We start from the raw sequence: 22559 nt of genomic DNA on the forward strand, positions 1-22559 counted from the left end.
TTGCCCAAGGTCACACGGCTAGACTTGTGTTAAGTATCTGAGGCCGAATTTGAATTCAGGTCCTTCTGACTCCAGGGTCGGTGCTCTATTCACTGCGTCACCTAGCCACCCCATAAATCAATATGTAAATTGAGGTCCCCAAGTCTAAGGGCTGGGGTCTGAAGTTAGGAAGAAAGATGGTGAGCCAGTCACTGAATTCGTCACTATGACTCCAAATGAAATTGTTCCCCAAATAAAGTAACCATAGCCATAGTTTCTAAGGATAACTATTTCTAAATTTATAGCATCATCTATAAAGGGGCATGCTGGTGCTAACTTCTACTGGCTCTCAGGAACCAAGTGTTAAATTTTTGGTATGAGCATTTACACCTTGGAAATTAGCAAATGCTATGAATAAGGGCTTGATTTATTGCTGATTGTCTAGACTTAAGAAACCGATGGAGCAAATGTTAATAATGCAGATAAAACTTCAAAGTATGTTCTACTTAATTTTTTTTTTCCTGGAGAGCTGGGTGTTAAATATTTGCAAGCATACCTCCTGGATCTACATAACTGCTATCCATAGAATGAATAAGAATCAGATGTGAAAACTTCTACAGTTTGTCTCCTGGAAACCACAGTTAAAGAGAAAATATCTGTAACTAGAAAAGATATCGAAATAAGCACTGAACATATTTCAAACAAAATTCTTGGAAAACATCATTTGCCCTTAATGTCATAATCTAGAATTAGGAGTTATGGAAAGTATTATCCCTCTTAAGTTATTTCCTTTAGGAGGAAACGTGATTTGGAATATTTTAATTCATTTACTTTTCTGAATTAAAAAAAAATCAGATCACACATCGCTCTTCACAGAGTTGTTGTGAGGATCAAATGAGATGGTATTTGTAAGGGACTCAAGAGCTAGCACAGAACCTGCAACAATTTATTCATTTCCCCTTTCTTTCACTTTCAAAAAAGGAATTTCACAGTTTCACAAATCATTTGTTTTTGTGATCTGAATGTATATATGCATGTATATGTTAAAATAAAGTTATTTTAAAATATTGGGTATACAAAGTATATTTTTATACTATATTATATTGGAATGTTATAACACAACATAATGCTAATACTATATTTTCTAATACATGCATATTATATTTATATAAGGATAAGTATATTAATATTATGCCTTAACATAATAAAGACCAGGTGTTTCAACTGATGCAAAAAAAAATTGTTATAGTTTCACTTTTGAAATAAAAATGTTCATCCTACCTTAATTTTCTTTGCCTTGTGGCTAAAAAAGTTTGGTCTTTTGAAGTATTCTTAAATTTCATTCCTTTTAGTATTGTACTTTTAAAAAGAAATAGTACGTTTATGAACGGTATTTTAAAAGATATTAGTACGTATTAATATATAACACTTTAAAATAAGATTTTATTTGCAGTATGTTTAAAAGACAAATTGCTTTAATTATGTATTTAATTTTTAATGTATTGTCATAAAATTATAATTTCAAAGTTATCTTTATTGAAATAATGAAAGTGTCTGACAGCAATAGGTTATTAACAGATATGTGAAGTAAAGTGTACGTATATTTCAATGTTTGCTTTTAAATTATAATTCATGTTAACATTCTCTATAAAAATCTTGGGGCCTGAATTCTTTATTTGCCTTAAAATCTGACTCAATAACTGACTCATTCATTTCTTATGTATCACTGGATGTAGTATTCTGATGGGTCACACTAATATATTTGCATGTTTATATAAATGGAAACTGGAAGAAGAAACAAGAATATCGATAGTCATAAAGTATCTAAGTCGTTCTATGATACTTCAAGGATCTATGAGTTCCTCAGTGTTGCTATACAATTCTCCTTTCAGCTTTGTCCCCACAATCAGTTTGTACTTTAGTAAATGTTATTTGTGAGTTGCCACCCTCCTCAAAAAAAATCAACTGGTAACCTAACTTCTCAAAAAGTCTCTCCTAATTTGGCTAGTCTGGTTGGTGGTTGTCCTTTATGCTTGAGAAGAACCAAAATGATATCACTGTGTTGGGGTCAAAAAATGGCTAGGATACTGTATAGATGGCAGACATGGCCAAAGGGCTTTGCCAGAAGTCTTTCCAATCTGAAAACAGCATGTGCTTAGATGGCATAGCTTTCAGGGGTCAGAATGTGCTTCAGAACACAATGAAACACCAAAGTAAGACCTTAGTAGAGGTATCTGTGCCATATTTGTCAACATTACCAGTAAGTCGAGTCAACAGGCATTTAAGTGCCTGCTATGAGCCAAGGACTATGCTAAGCACTGGGGAAAAAAAAAAAGGGGGGGGGGGAATCCCTGATCCTAAGGATCTGATAGTCTAATGGGGAGACAACATGCATGTAAATATGTGCTAACAAAATATATGCACAATAAGTTGAAGATAGTCACAAAAGAAAGGTACTAAGATTAAGGAGGACTGGGAAAGACTTCTTACAGAAAATGGGAACTTAGCTGAGACTTGAAGGAAACTAGGAAACCTAGCAGGTGAAGATGAGAGAGAGTATTTCAGGTGTGGGAGACAGCCAGTGAAAATGGCCAAGGTCCAAAAGATGGATTCGGGATTGCTAGGTGGCACAGTGAATAGAGCACTGGCCCTGGAGTCAGGAGGACCTGAGTTTAAATTCAGCCTCAGACATTTGACACACTTTACTAGCTGTGTGACTTTGGGCAAATCACTTAACCCCAATTGCCTGCCTTCCCCCCTCCAAAAAAATTTTTAAAAATAAAAATAAGAAGAGATGGACAATCTTGTGTTAGGAACAACCAGGAGGCCAGTGTCACTGGATTGCAAAGTTAAGACAAGGTATGGTTAAGAAGAAAAGAAAGGAACCAAAAGGGACGTGTTATGAAGGGCTTAAAAAAAACATACAGATGATTTTTACTTCATCTTGGAGAAAATAAAGTCATAAGTATATGCAATCTATTAATACATTCTGTAATAATAAATGGCATCTTGTTTGATATTTATTTACTTTAGGGAGTCCTCAAATTGCTGACGAATTGGGTAGGATGTAAAAATTCCATCCTAGGTCTTATTTCGTAGACCAGACGCTGAAGGGATTGAGGTTTAGATCTATGTATTTTTCTAAGTGTTATTGGAATATCATTAGTTCATACTCATATCCAGAGGAGAAAAACACAGAAATGTCTTTTTCTATTATTGCCTTTCAGATCTCTTTGTACTTTTCAAGGTTTGGTTTTTGGTTGTGTTTTTTTTTTCTTGGCTGTTTAATTTCTTATTCAATTGCCTTTTGTGTTTTCTTTGATTCATTCAGGTACGTGTATTCACATTTTCAGTTGGTCAGCATAATTATGACAGAGGACCAATACAGTGGATGGCCTGTGAAAACAAAGGTAACTGATGTAATTCTTTTAGTTTACAAATATCTAATGGAGCTGTTTATCTAGATGGGATCCTCAGAGGGTATCTAACCCAAAATTTCATTTTACAAATAATGGAATTGAGGCCCAGAGAGATTTTTGACTTGTCCAATTTTACACAGGTATTGATCTTCATAGGTGGGATTTGTACCCATCCCCTGTAAGAAGAAGTTTTTAACTTCATTTATATTGCTTTGGCAGCCTGCTGAAGCCTATGGATCTCTTCCAATATTAATGTTTTTAAGTAATTGAAGGAAATGCTAAATTTCAATTAGACATTAGTGAAAATTTAAATGTCATATTTTTCCAACTAAATTCAATGACTCCCCACCACCGCCACCAAAATTCTTCTACAAACTGATTGTCAGTCTATAGTCCCCTCAGATTAAGAACTCCTTTCTCAGCTAGAGCCAATGTTCTTTCCATCGTACCATTGTACCACACTGCTTCATAATGTATTTCATAAGATACTACCTTCTACAGTGGGATAGTGGGGGAGGTTTGCAGGGTTTACAGGGTTCTATATACTCTAATTTTGGAAAGAATTCAAAACTTAATTCTACTTTAACAGTAAATGAGCTAAACTTAAGTATGTCTGTTGAGAAATCAAAAGTAAAACCAGATCTACAATAGCAGTTGAAGCAAATATCAAAAATACTTCTACTTCAAATATCAATATGATTTTCATTTTTTTATTGAATTTTCTTAGTTCAGACCTGGTCTAAATTAAGAATACAGAAATACTATGCATTCAGAGAATTCTTAAGAAATATGAATTAAATTGAACTGAAATGAGAGAGTGCCAAACTGGTAAAATTTTTAAAAAATCTAGCAGTAGTAGTATAAGAGTGAGTTAAATGTTGGTGAGTCCTTCTAATAAAAATTTAATATTGCTACTTTACATTTTTCCCCTGATACCATTAAAGCTATATTTTTTTCTTGAAAATTATGGCTTTATCTATTCAAATGAAAATTAAATGAAAGAAGCATGTAAAAACACAGTATTACTCTGTGGTTCAGATGCCAGTAGGGCCTGAAACTTTGATTTAAATGGTCTTGGAAATTCCAGGCTGACCCTTTCTACCAATAGAAGATAGAACTCTTTGTACAATGTATAATCTTAGAGAATTGTTGAGAACTCTCATAGGTTAGTATTTGCCTATTATCATATAGCTAATACGCATCAGATGTAGAATTTGAACATGTATTCCAGAAAAAATGTGATGTGAATTGATTAGGTTTAATTTTTTTGGTTTAATACTTATTGAGTACCATAAACATGCAGTATTTACTATTCAGATGGACTTTAAGCAAATAATTACACTAGATACTAATCAATTTCAAATAAACAGCATGATTTTGTTTCTTCTTTGGAAGCATTCATTTGGAATTATACTACAGTTTCCTTACTGCTTTGAACATGTATATGAAAATTCATTTTATATCCCTTTAAAACAGGTTAAGAAGTGTAATATAATGTCCATTATTTGCATTTTACCATCATTATATTTTAGTAATAATTCATTGCTTTTCAAAAGTTAGAGAATTTTGGTGTTCTGCTTTGTACTCCAGAAACAAACTAGAAATGAGCCTATAAATACAAGAAACACATTTCCTTAATTTTTGGTAAAACAGTATATCTTTTGTTTATTTCAGGTTATTATTATGAAATTCCATCCATTGGAGCTATAAGGATCAATACTCAGGTAGGATTGTAGTCTCAAACTGACTTGCAGAAGAACAAAATGTTATTTTTATATAAAAATGTAAAAAGCATCATTGGAAGAAAAAATCAGAAAATGAAATAGCAAAGTTTACCCTCATATTAAAAAAATACACTTAAGGTTATGAGCATTTTTTCCATTTATGTGATAATTTTTTCTCTTTCAGTATTTGCTACATATATCACATCTCAAGTAAAACATGATGTAAATTTCTTTTTAGCTTTATAATATTTTACTGCCATAGACAAGAAATCTAGTGAAATTTTACTGAAATTTCAACTGTATAATTTTAATCTAATTTTTTGCAAAGATTTAGATGGTCACTTTGAATATGAAATTGTGTGTATACTTGTATGATATATGTGTGTATATATGTATATCACTGCAGAGTATAAAGCCAAGCACAAGCAGCTTTCCAGAGGACTGCTGCTATGAACAATCGTAAGGTTCTGATCACGTAATATAGTGAACTCTCTATTTATTCAGCAGTAAACTAAAGCAAAGCATTCACAGAAACCAAAGTACAGCATTAACAGTTATAACATAACAACTTATCACTAAAGTGGCCACATAGTTTTCACCAAAGTGGTCACATAGTTTTAAACAAAATAGATCATTCAGTAAGTCCTGAACTCAATCATCCTTAAGGAGCAAGCCTCCTTAAGGGACACAAAGTACAAAGGTCTCCATTCCTAAGTCACATCGTCTCAACCTCTCAGTCAAAAAATCTTCTTTCTGCTTGATTGGAGATTAGTTTCCAATCATCCTTAAGAGCTACAAGGTACAGAGTACAAAGATCTCCCACCCCTATGCCACATGATGTTCTCATTCAGCACTAAGTACCCAAAGAGAGGTCTTTTCAGCTTGACTCAAGGCTGGCTCTCAGATTCCATGGTTCCTCTTCCACAGTTCCACATTTTACTTGAATTTACCCAACTGTCACCTGCTTTCAAAGTTAGGAAGCTCTCAGCTCCTCATCCAGTTCCCATTCCATATTGATGCTCACACTGTCCAGTACACCTCAAATACTTTACAGTTTCTGTTTCTGGGAATACAAAGCTTAACAGAGCCAAAACAACATTCGTACACATGGCGGGCACCATCATCAATTCACTTTCTGCCTGTGAAATCAACACAGACCCACAAGTCTGAGAACTCAACACAAATTGTCAGTATAGTCCCAGGACCTCTGAAACCCTCCTCTAGGACTTCTGTAAACAGACAACAAGAAAATCCTCTTTCAGGGCTTCCAGTAAGGTCCCAGGGCTTCTGTACAAAGTAATACAAGCACAAATCAACACAGAAAGAACAAACAGAGTGCCAGGACACCACAAGTTTTCTCCTTTTCAGCTGTGCCACCACAAGTGTTCCCTTCTCAGTTCTACTCTTTACCAGCTTGAGCTTGTCCTTATATATGGTCATTGGCTCCTCCCTGTTCTGCCCACCTCTTAGGTCCTTCCTGTTGCTGTCTTTGGCAAGTCCCTCCCACTGTGGGTTTCACAAATTCTGTTTCTTAAGAAAGACCTGATATAATCATGGGCAGAGATCAAAAGAAACTTGAACTGAAACAAGGTGCTAAATAATTAAATAGCTGAAACAAGGTGCTAAGTACTTCTTTGCTTGCCATTACACAGAGACGTGTGTGTGTACATACACACACATACACATACAGATATGTGACAGAGCAAGAGACATTTTATATATAGACTCTAGATAGAGCTGAGGTCATAAGATGATAGAGCCCTATCATAATTTAAAGGCAACTGAGTTCACCACATTCATTTTAAAGATTAGGAAAGTGAGTCAAAGAAAAGTTTAGCAACTTGGTCACATTCACAAAGATATCAAGTTTATAAGATACAACTGAATCCAGGTCTTCCTGACTCCAAGACATTATGCCACGTTTTGGTGTAAATCCCAGAATTTTAGACACAGAAGAGACCTCGTTTGCCATCTAGTCCAAACTGTATCTAAAAGGAATCCTGACTGTGACAGAGATGACAATCACTTAGCCTCTTTTGAAAACCTCCAACAAGACAAAACTCACTCCATAACAAGAAAGACTGTTAGAATTTTGGAGAGAACTAAATCTTCTTTTTTTTTCCTGGTGATAATACTATGGTTTGTCCTTTGCACCATACCATACAGCAACTCTAACCTACTCTGGAGTCAGGATAAGACATCTCAAGTAGCTATTCTTTTGGATTTACCTACTAATGTATGAGAGGTATCTCACAATGGTTTTGCTAGTTGACTGTGACTAACCCAGAAATTTCCCAGATGTCATTGGTGCACTCCATAGCATCTGACACACCTCCTCTCATATACAGGGCTCCTAGAAAAGCATTTCAAAACTTATGGTACTCTCTGTGTCTACATCTACTCACAATCATAACTCACAAACCCCATGTTAATCTGTTTACTCTTCCAGGCAGCTAAAGGACTCAATCAGTTCAATATAGAGGTTTTTAGTGAAATATCCCAGTAAGGGGAAAAGCAAGTTGAACATTTCTCCCCATAAACAAGAAGTATACCCTTCCACAAATACAGACACTATCTAGAGCACATACACCCAAGGAAGGGGAAGGGGCATGGACATTGTAATCATGTGTGACTAGAAAACACATCAGAGAAGCGACTCACTCCCCCTCGGTTGCTAAGTCACCAGTTTTCCCTAATGGCACCATTTCTTTGCTCCTACTCTGCTTGATCTCTGCTGTCCTTGCCAGGTGGCACTCCTGCTCTGGTTGTCTTTGCTATGTCTCATGGCTACAGGACATGTGGCAATGGCTTGTCTCTCACATTCCAGCCCCTGGCTTCAAGTTCAGTCATAGAGGGTCTTTTGTTCTAAAGAGGAATGGGCTCAATGTGGTAGAGAATATAAAGCAGTGGACTCAGAGAAGATGGGTTCAAATCCTTCCTCTGACATTTTTTACTTTTGTGAATGTGAACAAATCACTGAACCTAGTTGTTAGTTTCCTCATCTATAAGATGATAGTGTTGGACTAGAAACCTTCTGTCCCTTTCAGTGCCTCAATTTCCTCACATAAAAAGGGTGTGTGTGTAATAATGGCACCTACATCCCAGGGTTGTTGTAAGGATCAGTTGAGATAATGTAAATGTAAAGCACTTGGTAATCTTTAAATCCCTCTATAAATGCTAGCTGTTGTTTTTACTACTGTGTAATTAAATAGGTTTCAATGGTGGGTATTATTTTTCAGAGTATACTATACTAAGTATAGAAACTGGAAAAAAGATCAATGTTCTTTGTGTCTAAGCAAGTTAGAAAGGAAAAAAGAATCAAGAAAATAGTTGTTATGATGTATTTTTAAATCATGTCATCTGTCTCGAGGATACATTTGTATTATATGTAAAATGAAATGTTTAGAACAGATTTAGGCGTTTTTATCTGGGATCTGTGAACTTCATTCTTTAAATAATTTGATATTTCAATATGATTTATTTTCATATTTCATAAATGTTTCACATTTCTTTTCATATTGTTGATATTATTTATATAATTTGCATGTCAATATTATTAATTTCTTTTGTAACCCTTTGTAACATTGTTCCAAGGAGGGGTTTGTAGGCTTCACCAATTTGCCAAAGGTATCTATCCAAAAATTGATCCAAAAGATCAGGAATCCATGGTCTAAATGAACTTTCAGGTCCATTCTAGCTCCAGATTTGTTTAATCCTGACTTTTGAGATAGGACAGATTTAGCTCTCACCATAAATATAATAAAAAATACATTCCCAATCAATTTGGTGGTGAAATGGTCAAAAGATATTTTAAGACAGGATGGGTACCCACAGATTTTGAGTAGGAAAATCTCCAAAGGCAAATTAAGATTAAGTGAGAGTTTACTTTAAGAGAAAATGAGGTAAGAAAAAGCAGACAAACCAAAACCTCACATTTCAACAGCAAAGTCCTAGATAAGTTGTCTGCTTATAACATATCATAAGAAGATGGAAGACCATGGGATAATTTAAGTAATTATATATTATTTTTGCAAGAAATTTGACTGCTCATATTATTGTTGCTTAAAAAATCATAATCTACATTATTACAGAATGAAAGTCTACATTTTTAGAATAACATTGAATTTGTTTAAAATATAAACACTGAATACATTCAGTCTGAAATAAAACAGCAGCTGCATTTGAATCTACTGTGGAGATTTGGCTCAGTATTTCATTTATTTGTTTATGTGTTTAAATGCAATTTTGAATTTCAGCCAACTCTGATAGGAAGGCAGACTTGGGCTTGATTTATTTATTTATTTTTAAGATCAGCACTCTATCCTATAAATCACAGTTTTCAGTAGTTCCTTTTATAAGACAAACTACAAGAAAAATACAAAATTCTCTTCTTTCTATACCTAAAGAGAATAATATCCTGATTGTCCAAGGATAAGAAATAGGATGGAATATGTCACATAAATAGAATGAGCTATATACCGCTGACTTAAAGCATGATAGAAATATCACTTTAAATTGTCCGTGTTAGTAATGAAGATAATTTATTTTCCCGTTATTCCATCTAAGGTATTTTATATGAATTTTTCCATTATTTCAGTATATTTATAGATTATTTTTTGTTATTACTTGTCAAGTGATTGACCATTCTATCCTTTGAATAGGAATATCTGGATGTCCTGGGAAGACCAATGGTTTTGGCAGGAGATAAAGCCAAGCAAGTCCAGTGGACCAATGTATACTTGGATGCACTGGTAAGGTTTTCTGTTTTTTGTGTGGAGATGAATATTATAATTCTGGCATACTAATGATTTCTAACTACTTTGTTGTTGGCATTCCCCTGTCTGGATCTCCTCTCATAAATAAAAGTCTTAGAACCTGCTGTTATGGCTTAGGTTTGTTAATTCGCAGTGTGCAGGATTGTTTTTTTTTTTTAATTATATCACAATTCTCAAGTTGATTGAAACTATGGGTAGAAAATATGATTATTTTACATGGATAATTATGAACTTTTATGTGACAAATATTAACATGAAATAATCTTATTTAAGAACTGTTAAGCACCAAATATGTTCAAAGTAGTGAGCATTAGATACAAAGGTAAATAAGGTAGAACCTCTGAACTTTTCGTTTATAATAAAACACAGGACAATATAAAATGACTACAAATATTTATTAAGTTAAGGGAAGAATAGAATATATTAACAGTACAAGATCTTGAAGTATTATATAATTCTAAATAATTGTATGAAGGTATGAGAACTATGTAATTCTAAAGACTAAAGAGTACATTACTACCTAGTATATAAATATTTAATGTAGACTTGCTTATTAATTAAACCCAAATGTATATGCAAGGTAAAAATCTGTTTTGTGGTCACATCTATTGCTTATTATGATTCAAAATTATTGTTATCTAGTTTGCTCTTCAAATGGTAGTATCCTTAGCAGTCCTTGCCCTTCCCACCCCTAGACTATCCTCCCCTTTTACACCCATTCAATAGCTTCTGCCTCACAGAAGTGCCACATTTGCAAAAGTATCACCAAGCCTGGCCTAATAACAAAGGTCAGCAATGGACCAGTACCTGTTAATAATGTTCCTATATATTTCCACCCAGAGTACAGTTTTTCCTTTATTCTTAGAATTTCATGAAGCTGGTCCTTAATTTGTCCAGTTCCAGACATGCCCTGAAATTCCTAACTACCACCATTCTGATATCTCCGACTTCTGCTTTTTGGAATTCACCATCCCCAATGCAATATGGTTTCCTTTTGGAAAGCTCTAATTTTAAGAAAATTTGTTCCTATGTTGAATTGAAATTGGCCTTTTTATCACTTCAAAAGTTTTGGATTTCCTAGTTTCTCTTTCCAAGGCCAAGAAGAACAAAACTGCCTCTTCAAAATGGCAGTCTTTCAAATATCTGAATATAACTCTTTTGGCCCCTTTAGGTATTCTCTTGCCCAGACTCAAACATCCTTAATTTCTTCAGCTGATCCTTATAACATTGCTTCTAGCCTCTTCATCATCTGAATCAACCTCTTGTAGATAAGCTCCTTCTTGGCAAAATTCATATTAAAATAATGTGGTAGAAATGATATCTGTTTTATATAAATTGGGAAAGTTTTCCATAAAAGGGCCAGGGAGGCCATCCAGTTGGACTGAAGAACTAAGGCTTGAACTGGACTTTTATTTCCTTGTCATTTGGAACGTAAAGTCCTATATGTGGGAAGCCAGGGTCCTGGCAGTTTAGGGGTATGTAGTCCTGGCTATGTAAGCATGTATTTCTGCTCTAGCTTTGTTACCATGGTAAACATGGTGATGGAAGATATAGCAACATGTGGTTTTCTTTTGTAATTATAGTGTTTTAATATTTTATCATAAGCAAAAGAGAGATGGCCTCAGGAAGATCTGGTTTGCAATTCCATATACTGGCTTTATAACCCTGGGCAAATCATTTAATCTCTCCATGTTCCAGGCAAGTCCTTAAGAATATAAATTGCAGCATTGCTAGAGTTTTCTTACCAGGAAATTCTTTATATCAATAAAACCACAACTCCAATTCCCTATCATGTTATTTTAATTAAAATTTTATGGTTCACGTGTGTTTAATTAAGTTTGAATTCATCACTTGAATCATTAAGATAGTATGAACTCATCGTGGTCCAGAATAAATGTCATTCCCAGAACTGAACACATAACCTAGCTATAATCTCTGTATGACTTTAGTCAAAACATCAATGTAATGAGTTTAATAATAATAACTAAAATTCACATTGTCCTATAAGATCTGCAATGTATTTTACATATTTAATATCATTTGATGCTCCCACCCTGGGAGTTATATGTTAATATTTTTCTTATTTTATATATGAGGAAACTGAGGATGGGCGGTTTAGTGATTTGTCCAGATTGACACAGCTAGAAAGTATCTGAGGCAGGATATGATCTCATGTTTTCCTGAGTCCAAATCTGGTCCTCACTTCATCATACCACCTACTTTCCTCTCGGGTACTCTGTGTACCTATAAAGAGTGAAAAGAAAAAGTAGACCCCCTCAAAACGGTACCTTGGAAAATGCCTATAATTAAAAAGAAGACTAGGGGGCAGCTAGGTGGTACAGCGAAAAAAGCACCGGCCTTGGAGTCAAGAGGACCTGGGTTCAAATTCAGCCTCAGACACTTGACACGCTTACTAGCCTTTGTGACTTTGAGTAAGTCACTTAATTCCAATTGCCCTCCAAAAAGCAAAAGAAAAAAGAAATTTTTAAAAAAGAAAAAGAAAACTAGTAAATAGCTATCTTATCATTCCGTTCATTGTAGGATACTAAAATTGTATCAATGTAGTCTAATTTCTCTTTTGCTAGTATTCTGCCTCCTCATGCTATAGACTCATAAGGGACATCATAGTCTGTGAGAACCCCTAGTTTTGGTAGAGGAGGGGTTTCTTCCTTGTGAACTTTTTCATCACATCCACCTTATTTCATACTTAAGTAGGTTTTTTTTTAACTTAAGTACATGGCTTAATGTATATCTTACTGTGATTTTCAAAGTTTTATTCCACCATCCCAACCAGGCAAAATCTCTTGGTATCTCAATTCAGTCATCTATCTACTTCTGATAATTCTTCTCAAATCTCCATCCTTTCCAAATTAAAGGGAGTAAGTTATATGATTACATAAAAACAACAAACAAAATTAGGTTTTAAAAGATATACACATATATCTTTTGCTTCAGATTTGGGATTTTAATCAGTGTGAGGGCCTTCCAGTGTGGTACATACTTCTGCTGATATAGGATGGGAATTCATCTACAACTTATAGTCTTGAACAGTTGTCTAGAAAATTGTAAAGTTAAGAATCTTAACCACAGTCACAGTGATAACCAGGTACTATGTGTTAGAGGCAAGACTTAAACCTAGGTCTTCCTGAAACTAGGGCCAACTATCTATTATGCCATGCTGTCTTATTTAATACTTATTTATACTTTTAAATTTAGGCATGCCTTCAGTAGTTTTTTCAGTTTGTTTGTTTTTTTTACAAGTATTGCTTTTGGTGATTGCATTGTGATGATGCAATCTTGATTTGATTGTTTAAGTCCATTTATGAAATTAGATTACCTAACAGTCAGGGAAAGAGCTTTAGTAATTCCTAGACGTTTCCATTACCCACAGGGCCAATTACAACTGAATATCAATTTTGTATATTAACATGTAGCTGCCATACCATGGTAAAGGCAATTCCTAACCTATGCTAATTCACATTAAGGCCAAGGATAATCATTTAAATTCATCAAAAAAATAATAAAATTGCTTTACTTAAACTATATGATTCATTTCCCTGGGTCAAATGTTAATTTTTCTTTACAAAACAGCCAAGCTGTGATACTATTATCCTTATTGACAATTCTTCCTTAGTGCTTAGGGATGGGACATGAAGAAAATCCGCATCAATGTCCTGGAAATAAAATGCTGATTCAATAACCTTTCCCCTACTTAGTTGGCCTTATTTTGCTGAATATGATACAAAACATGAAGAGCAAGATCATCTGCTCTTCTGGCTACTTATCGGTTGATTCTTGTAAAATAAACAGATACAGGAAGTTGGGGGGAAAATAAGCATTATTAGCAGCAGTCATGTCTTCTGATATAGATAAAGTAAGGCTTGCTTACCTCAGTCTCTGCTAAAAATACTGCTGAACATTCATCCCAACCTCACATCGTTACACAAGTTCACATGGTCAACAAGAGTTGTGCTGTGGTCATAGCGTTTCGATTTCTGTAAGACCATCATGGGACACTGTGTGACTGAGAAAAGCAATTATTGTGCCCTGCTGGATTTCCTATGGCCAAAAGTTCATTGACCAGAATGTCTGGTTTTCTGGTGAAGTTCTAACTGATAGCATAAGTGACGTTAAGAGAAAGTTCATGTGGTCTCTAAGTATGTCCTTTCAGCCTGGGAGAGAAAAAAATTGCTTTTAATGAAGCCAAAAAAACACTGCCTGCCTGAGTGGATGGCTTTGTTTTATACGGCAGACCCTGAAGAATACCCATTATACTGTCTTAAAAAATCCTGGGGCCCAATTATAGAGATGTCTCCGATTTCTACACTTCATTTAACAAATATTTCTCAAGTGACTAATCTGTGTTGAGGGGTGCTAATTGCTGGGAGGGATACATAAATGAAAGAGACAGTTCCTGACCTCAAGGAGTTTACAGTCAAATGGAGCACACAGCAGATGCACAATATATTTTTGTGGACTGAATAAGTACAAAAGTAATTATAATAACAAAGTTAAGTTGGATATGTGGCATAAGACAAGTATTAATATTATAGGAAGAGATCAGTGCCAGCTTTTGGGGTGGACAGTGCAAAAGTAGTGTGAAAGCAAGTCAAGAAAAGTGCCACAAAGAATATGGCATGTGACCTGGACTTTATGGAATAGGATGGAGAGTCTTTGCTTCCACAAGTTATATGTTTTGGGGGAAGAAGATGAAGAGAGACACTATAAGCAAAGGGAACAAAGGCAGAGACATAAAAGGGCTCCAGAAAATTCACCAAGACAGTTCAATCTGGCTCCTGGTGTAGGGAACCTATGGCCTTGAGTACACATGTGGCCTCGAGACCATAGGTTCCCTACCCCTGGTACACTCTCCAATATAAATAAGGTAAAAATGGAAGATAAAGTCAGAAAATTATATTGGGGAAGAACAGAAAGGGCTTTAAGGTAATATGACCCTGTGGCACACTTATGGAGAACATGGACAAGAGTTACCATAGGAAGGGCAGTTATGGATGGATTGTGTTTCTGTATTTTTTTTATTTTTGGCTTTGTTTGGAGGGGAGAGGGCAGGGCAATTGGGGTTAAGTGACTTGCCCAAGGTCACAAGGCTAGTAAGCGTGTCACGTGTCTGAGGCCAGATTTGAACTCAGGTCCTCCTGACTCCAGGGCTAGTGCTGTATTCACTACACCACCTATGGTTTATGTTTTTAGAGAAAGCATGGGCTCCAGTGAGATAACAGACTCATTGATATAATTTAGAAAGGAATTAGATTTTATTCACTTATGCAGTGTAGAGTCACTAAAGTGTTTGGGACAAAGGGAGTAACATTATCAGATCTATGCATTAGGAATATTAATATCCAGGTCATAGGATAGACTGGAAGGTTGAAACCATTTAGCTTTATAGTGAATGTTTTTTATGTATTTCAGTAATACCATGAAAATTCCGAAGAAAATTTTAAGAAAGGCCCAAAATTCAAAAATAATTATATCTGTACCTTATTTTGCACAGTTATCCTGAAAATTGCATATAAATTCTAATTCCTGTTGGGAGAGCTCATAGAAAGGAGGGTCTTTCCATGAATCATTTTGTAAACAGAAATATATTTATATATCCTATCACTGCTCTATAGGTATTTTTGAGTTATGAAAGGCAGCAACATGGGGAGGGAACAGGGGGGCCATGGTGTAGAGTAAGGAAGAGGAAACTTGAGAGAGAATAGAGAAATTGTTTCTCCAGGTTATGGCCCTCCCTAAAACGCTCTTCTTTCCCCAACTCATTCCCACCAGCTTGGATTGATTTTAGGTCCAGTCACATGTATGGATTTAAACTGTAGTAAAATAAGAAAATTGATGTTAGGGATCAGATTGGCTGTGGTTCTTTTAAAGAATCCTTGGGATTATATATCATTATATATTCCTGGTTGTGTAGCTCCAACCACAATCTCTGCATTTGGCCTGAGTAGTTGAGTACGAATCCTGGCTCAGTTACTTACTACCTACCTGTGTGACCATGAGCACAACCCTTCACTGTTCTCAGTCTCAATTTCTAATTTTTATAAAAGAAGGCAGGCTTGGACTAAATGATCAAGAAGAACCCTTCAGGTTCTAAATTTACTTTACTACCTGTGATCCTGTGATAAGTATAACCCACCCTGATAAATTTAAATTATTAGAATGAATTACTCTTAATACAGTAACTTTCAAAAATATCACTTCAAGATTTCAAGGTGCTAAGTATGGCTTGGGTAAGAAATCAGCAGTATCAGTTCCTTACCGTTCATTTTGGTACATTCATTTTCAAGTGTCTAGTTGTTTACATGACAGAAAACTGATTTCTAATCATTTTAAATCCCAGATTAATTGCCTTTTATATACTGATTCAGGATGCATTATAGTTTCCTGAAATTTCTGGAAGTCTTCTGCTGTTCATTGTTTTATTGCTCCCTTTTCTACTTTGCCATCAAATGCACAGTTTTACTCCTGAGAGAGTCTTTAGAAACTACTTTTCTTAAAAGGTAGACAGTATTAAATATAACATGAGAAAGCTAAAGGGTCAGAAGTATAATTCTCCAGGAATTATTACTGTAATCTTCAAAATTAGCATAAGGTCATAAGTCCAGGGCACGAAAGGAACAAGAATGGGATTAAAAGAAATTAGGTGAAGACAAGTCAAGATGTTAATAGAATGAAAAATGAAAACTGTAGTGTTGTTGATTGTGTGTGGCCCCTGCTATCGGATGAATTGTTGCTAGGTCAGTAAAGTATGAGCTGGGTTGTTGAAACATTGATAGGTTGGTGATCGTTTCCATGGCTTGATAAAAGCTATTTGTGAAGCTCTCATAGTATTAGTTAATATTGCACGTCTCAACAACTGTCTAAACATTCCTGATTCTTTCCCATAAAATATGTCAAAATTGCAAGGGGTCTTTCTCAGAACATAAGTTTGCAATGGATCTTCCAAAATTTGCTAGGTAGTTTTTATTTTCTTTTTCACTTTTTATAAACCAAGAATGAAGTATCCTGTCAGAAGAATCAAAGGCTAATGCATTTTTTTAACTGAATTTGAGTATAGTTCTTTAGTGTATGTTCCTGCCCTTAGTCACTCACCATGCCACAATTTAACATTATTCTTCCTTTTCTTTGCTTTTCTTTCTTCTTTTTTTTTTTTTAAAGGAACTGGGCCTTGTCATTACTGGAACACTTCCTGTCTTCAACCTAACAGGCCAAGAGGAAAATAAAGGCAACATAAAGGTTAAATGTTAATTAAGATTAGTATTATTACTGATGATAATAAGTGATAAGGTGTGAAACTGAAGCTCACTACAGTTAAGACACTTGTGTAAGGAAATACCCACATTATGACCATTTTCTGAAGAGAGAAACAAAGGCTAAAAGTTGGTTGTCTGCAAAATGGATGGGTAATTGATGTTATCTGAATATTGTTCTAAAAGTCATTATCTTGCATTGCTATACCTAATTGCAAACAATAAGAGCTAGATTTCAGATTCTGCATAAAATATTGGCAGGAGAAATAGATTGATGATCATAGCAAATGTATAGTTGCCTGGATTAATGCCAGATAAAGCAATTGTTTTTTTGTTTTTTTAATCATTTTTCATTTGTAATTCTAAAAGGTCAATTTAATTAGTAAGTTATATCAGAGTTAGACCTTCAACAATGAATTTTGTAGCCTTATAGAATGTTAGGAATCTGGCCTTAGAATAATCCAAACTGGCTGTATAATCTCCTGCAAACCATTTAATCTCTTGGTGCCCCAGGAAACTCTCTAAGACCTTGGTGGTTATCTATATTGGTAGTCGGAATTTTCTCTTTGGAGAGTTTACTAGATGTTTGAAATCAAAAGTCTGGTTCCCCTCATTTTTACCCACTTAGTGAGAAGAAGGCACACTTCATGGAAATCTATTCCATTCCTTAGTCTTCATTAGTGCTCTAACTGCATTGAAATGTCGCATGTCTGAAATAATTTTGGAAACCATCAAGCTTCTGTTGGTACAATAGTTATTTACTCATTTATTTTTGAATAATGCGTTTTTAATAACAAAATTTGTTCCAGCAGCATTGGGTTAATTGTGAAATGAATTCATTACAGCTTTTAAGACTGTTGTGAGGTGTTTTTTTTTTTTTAAGACAACGAACTCGTGTCTAATCAATTTATTGATCACCTTTTGGAGTAGCATGCTTAAGTGCTGGGGGAGATATAAAGATGACTAAGATAAATAATGGGTAATTTGGCCAGTGCTTCTGAAGTTGAAAAGGTATAAATTTTCTCTTCAGAGAAGAAGCATTATTTGCCTTTGACATATATATTTGACCTATAAGTTAATATAGTAATCCTGGGGGCTCATTACTATATTACACACACACACACACACACACACACACACACACACACACTCACACTCATTCTCTCTCCTCCTGGGAGAATTCCTGGGTATTTGATGGAATAGCTTAGGATAGGGGTGGGAAACTGCAACTTCAAGGCCACATGTGGTCCTCAAGTGCAGCCCTTTGAATTCAAAATCCAGATTTTGTTCTGTGAAATTTGGATTCACTCAAAAGGCCACACTTGAGGACCTAGAGGGCCACATGTAGCCTTGAGGCTGCATGTTCCACACCCCTGGCTTAGGGATTGCTTGTAACTTGACTTTTACCCAGCTTGCCGTAACGCTTGCCCTCTACTCAAACTGACATATTGGATTACCAGAGAGTAAGCACTACTTTTACCCTTTAAGTTTCCAGGGGTAGCCCAGACATAGTGAAGGTGTTTTTTCTAAGACTATAGCTCATGAACTACTATTAAATATACGTTCCCTTGTTGGCTTTAAGGTGAAATTAACTAGTCAGCCAGACTTAGTTTGTAGAAATGAGTTTTTACTAATGTGATATAACCATAATAATTGGTACAGGCCATTCTCCCTTAAAGTATACATCACATCCTCCCACAAGTACATATAAAGCCCAGGGCAAAGTGGGCTTAATATCAGAAAACCCAGGTAGCAAATGGTAATTTATAGCTCAAGAAACTCTTTTTGCTAGAATGCCTTCTTAGGTTTGGTTTAGTGTTTCTAGTGGTCTTCTTGCACAACCTTGAACCTTCCTTTATATGGCATGCTAACACTGTCTTCAGCCACTGCTGTCCTAGGAATGTTGCCATGATGCAAATGAAAAAGTCTAAATCCTTTGATATTATGAAGCTCACAAGGTTCTCATCCAGCCAAGAGAGGAAAGGTGACAAAAGTCAATTCCAGGCCTGGGACTTCTCTCTTCCCTCTCCCCAAGTCAGGGGCTTTACCAAAGGGATTCTATTCTACCCTACCAGTATCTTAAATCCCTCAGTCAGTCAGTCATTAAATATATATTAAGTACCTACTATGTGCATTGGAAATACAAAGAAAGATCAAAGACAGTCTCTGATTTCCAGGAGCTCACAGTCTAATGAGAGGCAATATGCAAACTATGAATAAACAAAATTTATATAGAGATCTTTATGTTTATTATACATATGTAAATTTATGATATATCATAAATTGCAGATAACCAATGGCATTAACATTAAGAGGGATCTAGAAAAGCTTCTTGTAGAAAATGGGATTTTAGCTAGACCTTAAAGGAAGCCAGGGAACTGGCTAGACAGATAGAGATAGCATGATGTAATGGATAAAATCTGCTCCAAAGACAGGATGATATACTTTCAAGTTCTGCCTTTGATACATACTGGCTTTGTGACCCAGGGCTGGACACTTAACCCCTCATATTCTTGTTTAACTATCTATAAAGAATATAAATGTGCTGACCTGCTTTGGCAGAGGGGGAGTTTCTTCACCCAAAAATTTCTTATACCAATGAGATCACAGGTCCAGTCTCTATCAATAGCTGTCTGAATATTTTCATCTACAGAAAAGATATTACATAATTTTATTTTATGACATTCTATTCCATTGTTTTATTATCATGTCAGGGAAATATTAATCATCACCTTTTGCTGTAGATAAAAATCATTTTCATTTTCCTGTGATAGTAAAAAGAATACGGTAGCTGGTCTTGGTCACCAAACTAATAAACCTTATGTAAAGTAGTGATGATAACAGTGTTCTTCTAGATGTCAGGTGCTATATAACTGCTATGAAAAAAATTTTCATTACAGTAAACCATACCCTCATAATGAAATAGCCAAAAAAAAAGGTCATAAGCTGATATTTAAAAGGCTCATTACGCATATGTGCTCAGCCCTCTCTGTATATGGGAAGTCTTTGTAATTTAATAAGATTGGATCATTTAGGAGACAAAGTTGAAAATATATAATACTTTTTTAAAAATTAAGTTAAGCAAATAAATTAACTTTCCGAAATCTTGCACTAGAACCAACTGATTCTTGGTGTAATGGGAGTCGATGTGTCTTTAGAAGATATCAAAAGACTTACACCACGCTTTACGGTAAGTTGCAGTTTTCTCCTTTTGCCCAGGTTTACCATAATGCAACTTAGTGCAATACATTTATGTCCTTTTGTTAATTCCAACATTCAAACCTGGTCTCTAATCATTTAGTTCACTTGAATTAACATATATACTTATTACGTGTGAAGGGTACTTTGCTAAATACTATGGATAATATGAGGATAAGGAAGATAAGGGCCCCTTGCCCTTAAGTACTTTATATTCTGCTAAAGTAGATAAGTGACAGGTAGGTGAAACAGTGGATAGAGTGCTAGGTCTGGAGTCAGGAAGACTCATCTTCCTAAGTTCAAATCTGACCTCAGACACTCACTTGCTTAGTGACCCTGGGCAAGTCACTCAACCCTGTTCGCCTCAATTTCTTCTTCTGTAAAATGAGCTGGAGAAGGAAATGACAAACTGTTCAGCCAAAAAAAAAAAAAAAAAAAGCAAAAAACAAACAGCAACAACAACAAAAACCCACGACCAAAATGACTCAACAACATTGCTGATAAGCCATTTGTTTATATAGAATATATATGTGTGTGAAAAATACAGAATGTTATAAGAATTCAAATAAAAGGGGAAAGTACTCTGGATTGAAGGATCAAAAATGGATTCATTGGTCATTTGAGTTGAACTTTGAAGGGTGGTTTAAATTTTAATTAGCAGATTTGGAAGACCCAGGATATTCTAAATGAAAGTAGCAAGTTATGAAAGTAGGACAGAACTAGCCATGGCCAAGGCTTAGTAAATCATCTGTTTGATTGGAGCTAAATGTTTAGGAATATGAATATCATGTAGGTTGGAGATGGTAGAATACTTTAAACAATAGGTTTGTTTGTGCTAAAGTTAGGCAGTGGGGAGCTAGTGAAGGTTTTTCTGAAGGAAAAGGAGATGAGTGCTGTGCATTAGGAGTATTAATCTAGTCGATACATAAGAATATCTAACCATCAGAACTGTCCAAAACTATAATTAACTGCCTCATGAGGACTGTATTTCCCTTTCACCTGAAGAGATTGAAGCATAGTCTGAATGTCAATTTTTAAAAGTTTTACAGGGGATATTGAATACTTTAAATAAAAAAACCAGGGCTAGATGATTCTATGGTTCTATCTCTAAAGGTTTATGAAATCTAGATTAGACCCTCAGAAGAGAGGCTGGGTCAGGAAATTAAGATGTGGGAGTCTTTTGCATAGATAAGATAAATGAATCTGTGGGAATAGATAAGATCAACAAAGGAGAAAGTTTAAAGAAATATGACCGACAGAAGCAGTCTGAGAACAGAGACTTGGGGGAGGGGATGCTTAAATTTTAAGGAGAGAGAGAAGAATTAGAGCCAGAAAGAGTTAACAAGAAAGTAGAAGGGTTCAGGAGACTGCAGTGAAATAAAACCAATAAGGGATATAGTTTCAAGAAAGAGCAGGAAAATGGCAACTTGAAATGCTACTGAAAGGAAAAGGAAGATAAGGTATAAAAAAGGGCCAAAAAAAAAGGGGAAAATATTCCAGAGAGAAGTTTCAGTATAGAGCAGAGTATGGAATGAAGGACACAGGGGTTATTTAATTTTCTGTGACAAGATGGAGAAATAGAAAAGTTGTGAGTTTTGAGAGATTGAGGAAACTATGGCAGAGAGCCTCAGTTTACCCATTAACCATAAAGGTTATCTTCTGAGATTAGTATAAGCCACTTGGAAGATTGGAAGCCACTTGAGGAGATTGGAAGTACTTAGAATAGCAATTGTGGGGGTGAAAGGAACAGAAACTTTGCTGAGCAGTAACCGGAATTTAAATAGAATTAGGGCTGTAGTAAATTGTATTAATACCAGGAAAATGCCTGGATGTATCACCTCCACTTAAGAGTAACTAAGTACTCATCACAATGAATATTGTCTTTTTGCTATGATTCCTGAATTGTAGGTATTTATCAGAAAGCCCTATTCAAGAGCAGAACATACACCAAAATCGCTTTTTTGATTTGAGAAGCCTTAATAATACTGTATTTTTGCAATGCAGTTTTGGTCTCTAAAATATTTAGATCAGGTATTCTTAGCCTGGAGTCCATGAAATTTTGCAAAATAGTTTGATAACCCTATTTCAATATAATTTGTTTCCTCTATAATCCTAAGTATTCTATCTTAGACATTTAAAAATTTTAGGTTTCTGTAAACTTCCTTAGATTACCAAAGTGGTCCATGACATAAAAAA

At 35.1% G+C, this 22559-nt stretch overlaps 1 protein-coding gene across 1 annotated transcript in view; it reads left to right on the forward strand.

The window, feature by feature from the left end:
* The window catches only part of LOC138175974 (voltage-dependent calcium channel subunit alpha-2/delta-1), a 429565-nt gene that overhangs the window by 334512 nt on the left and 72494 nt on the right, over positions 1 to 22559 (forward strand). Inside the window, exons 10-14 of the mRNA XM_069106588.1 lie at positions 3311 to 3389; positions 5073 to 5122; positions 9784 to 9873; positions 17074 to 17151; positions 20281 to 20355. Coding sequence (XP_068962689.1) covers positions 3311 to 3389; positions 5073 to 5122; positions 9784 to 9873; positions 17074 to 17151; positions 20281 to 20355 — 372 coding nt within the window. The remainder of the gene's footprint in view (positions 1 to 3310; positions 3390 to 5072; positions 5123 to 9783; positions 9874 to 17073; positions 17152 to 20280; positions 20356 to 22559) is intronic.

The sequence above is a fragment of the Petaurus breviceps genome, unplaced genomic scaffold, assembly GCF_028583685.1.
Source record: "Petaurus breviceps papuanus isolate PSGF00001 unplaced genomic scaffold, PetGlider_PUasm1.0 80, whole genome shotgun sequence".
In the NCBI taxonomy this organism is placed as follows: domain Eukaryota; kingdom Metazoa; phylum Chordata; class Mammalia; order Diprotodontia; family Petauridae; genus Petaurus; species Petaurus breviceps.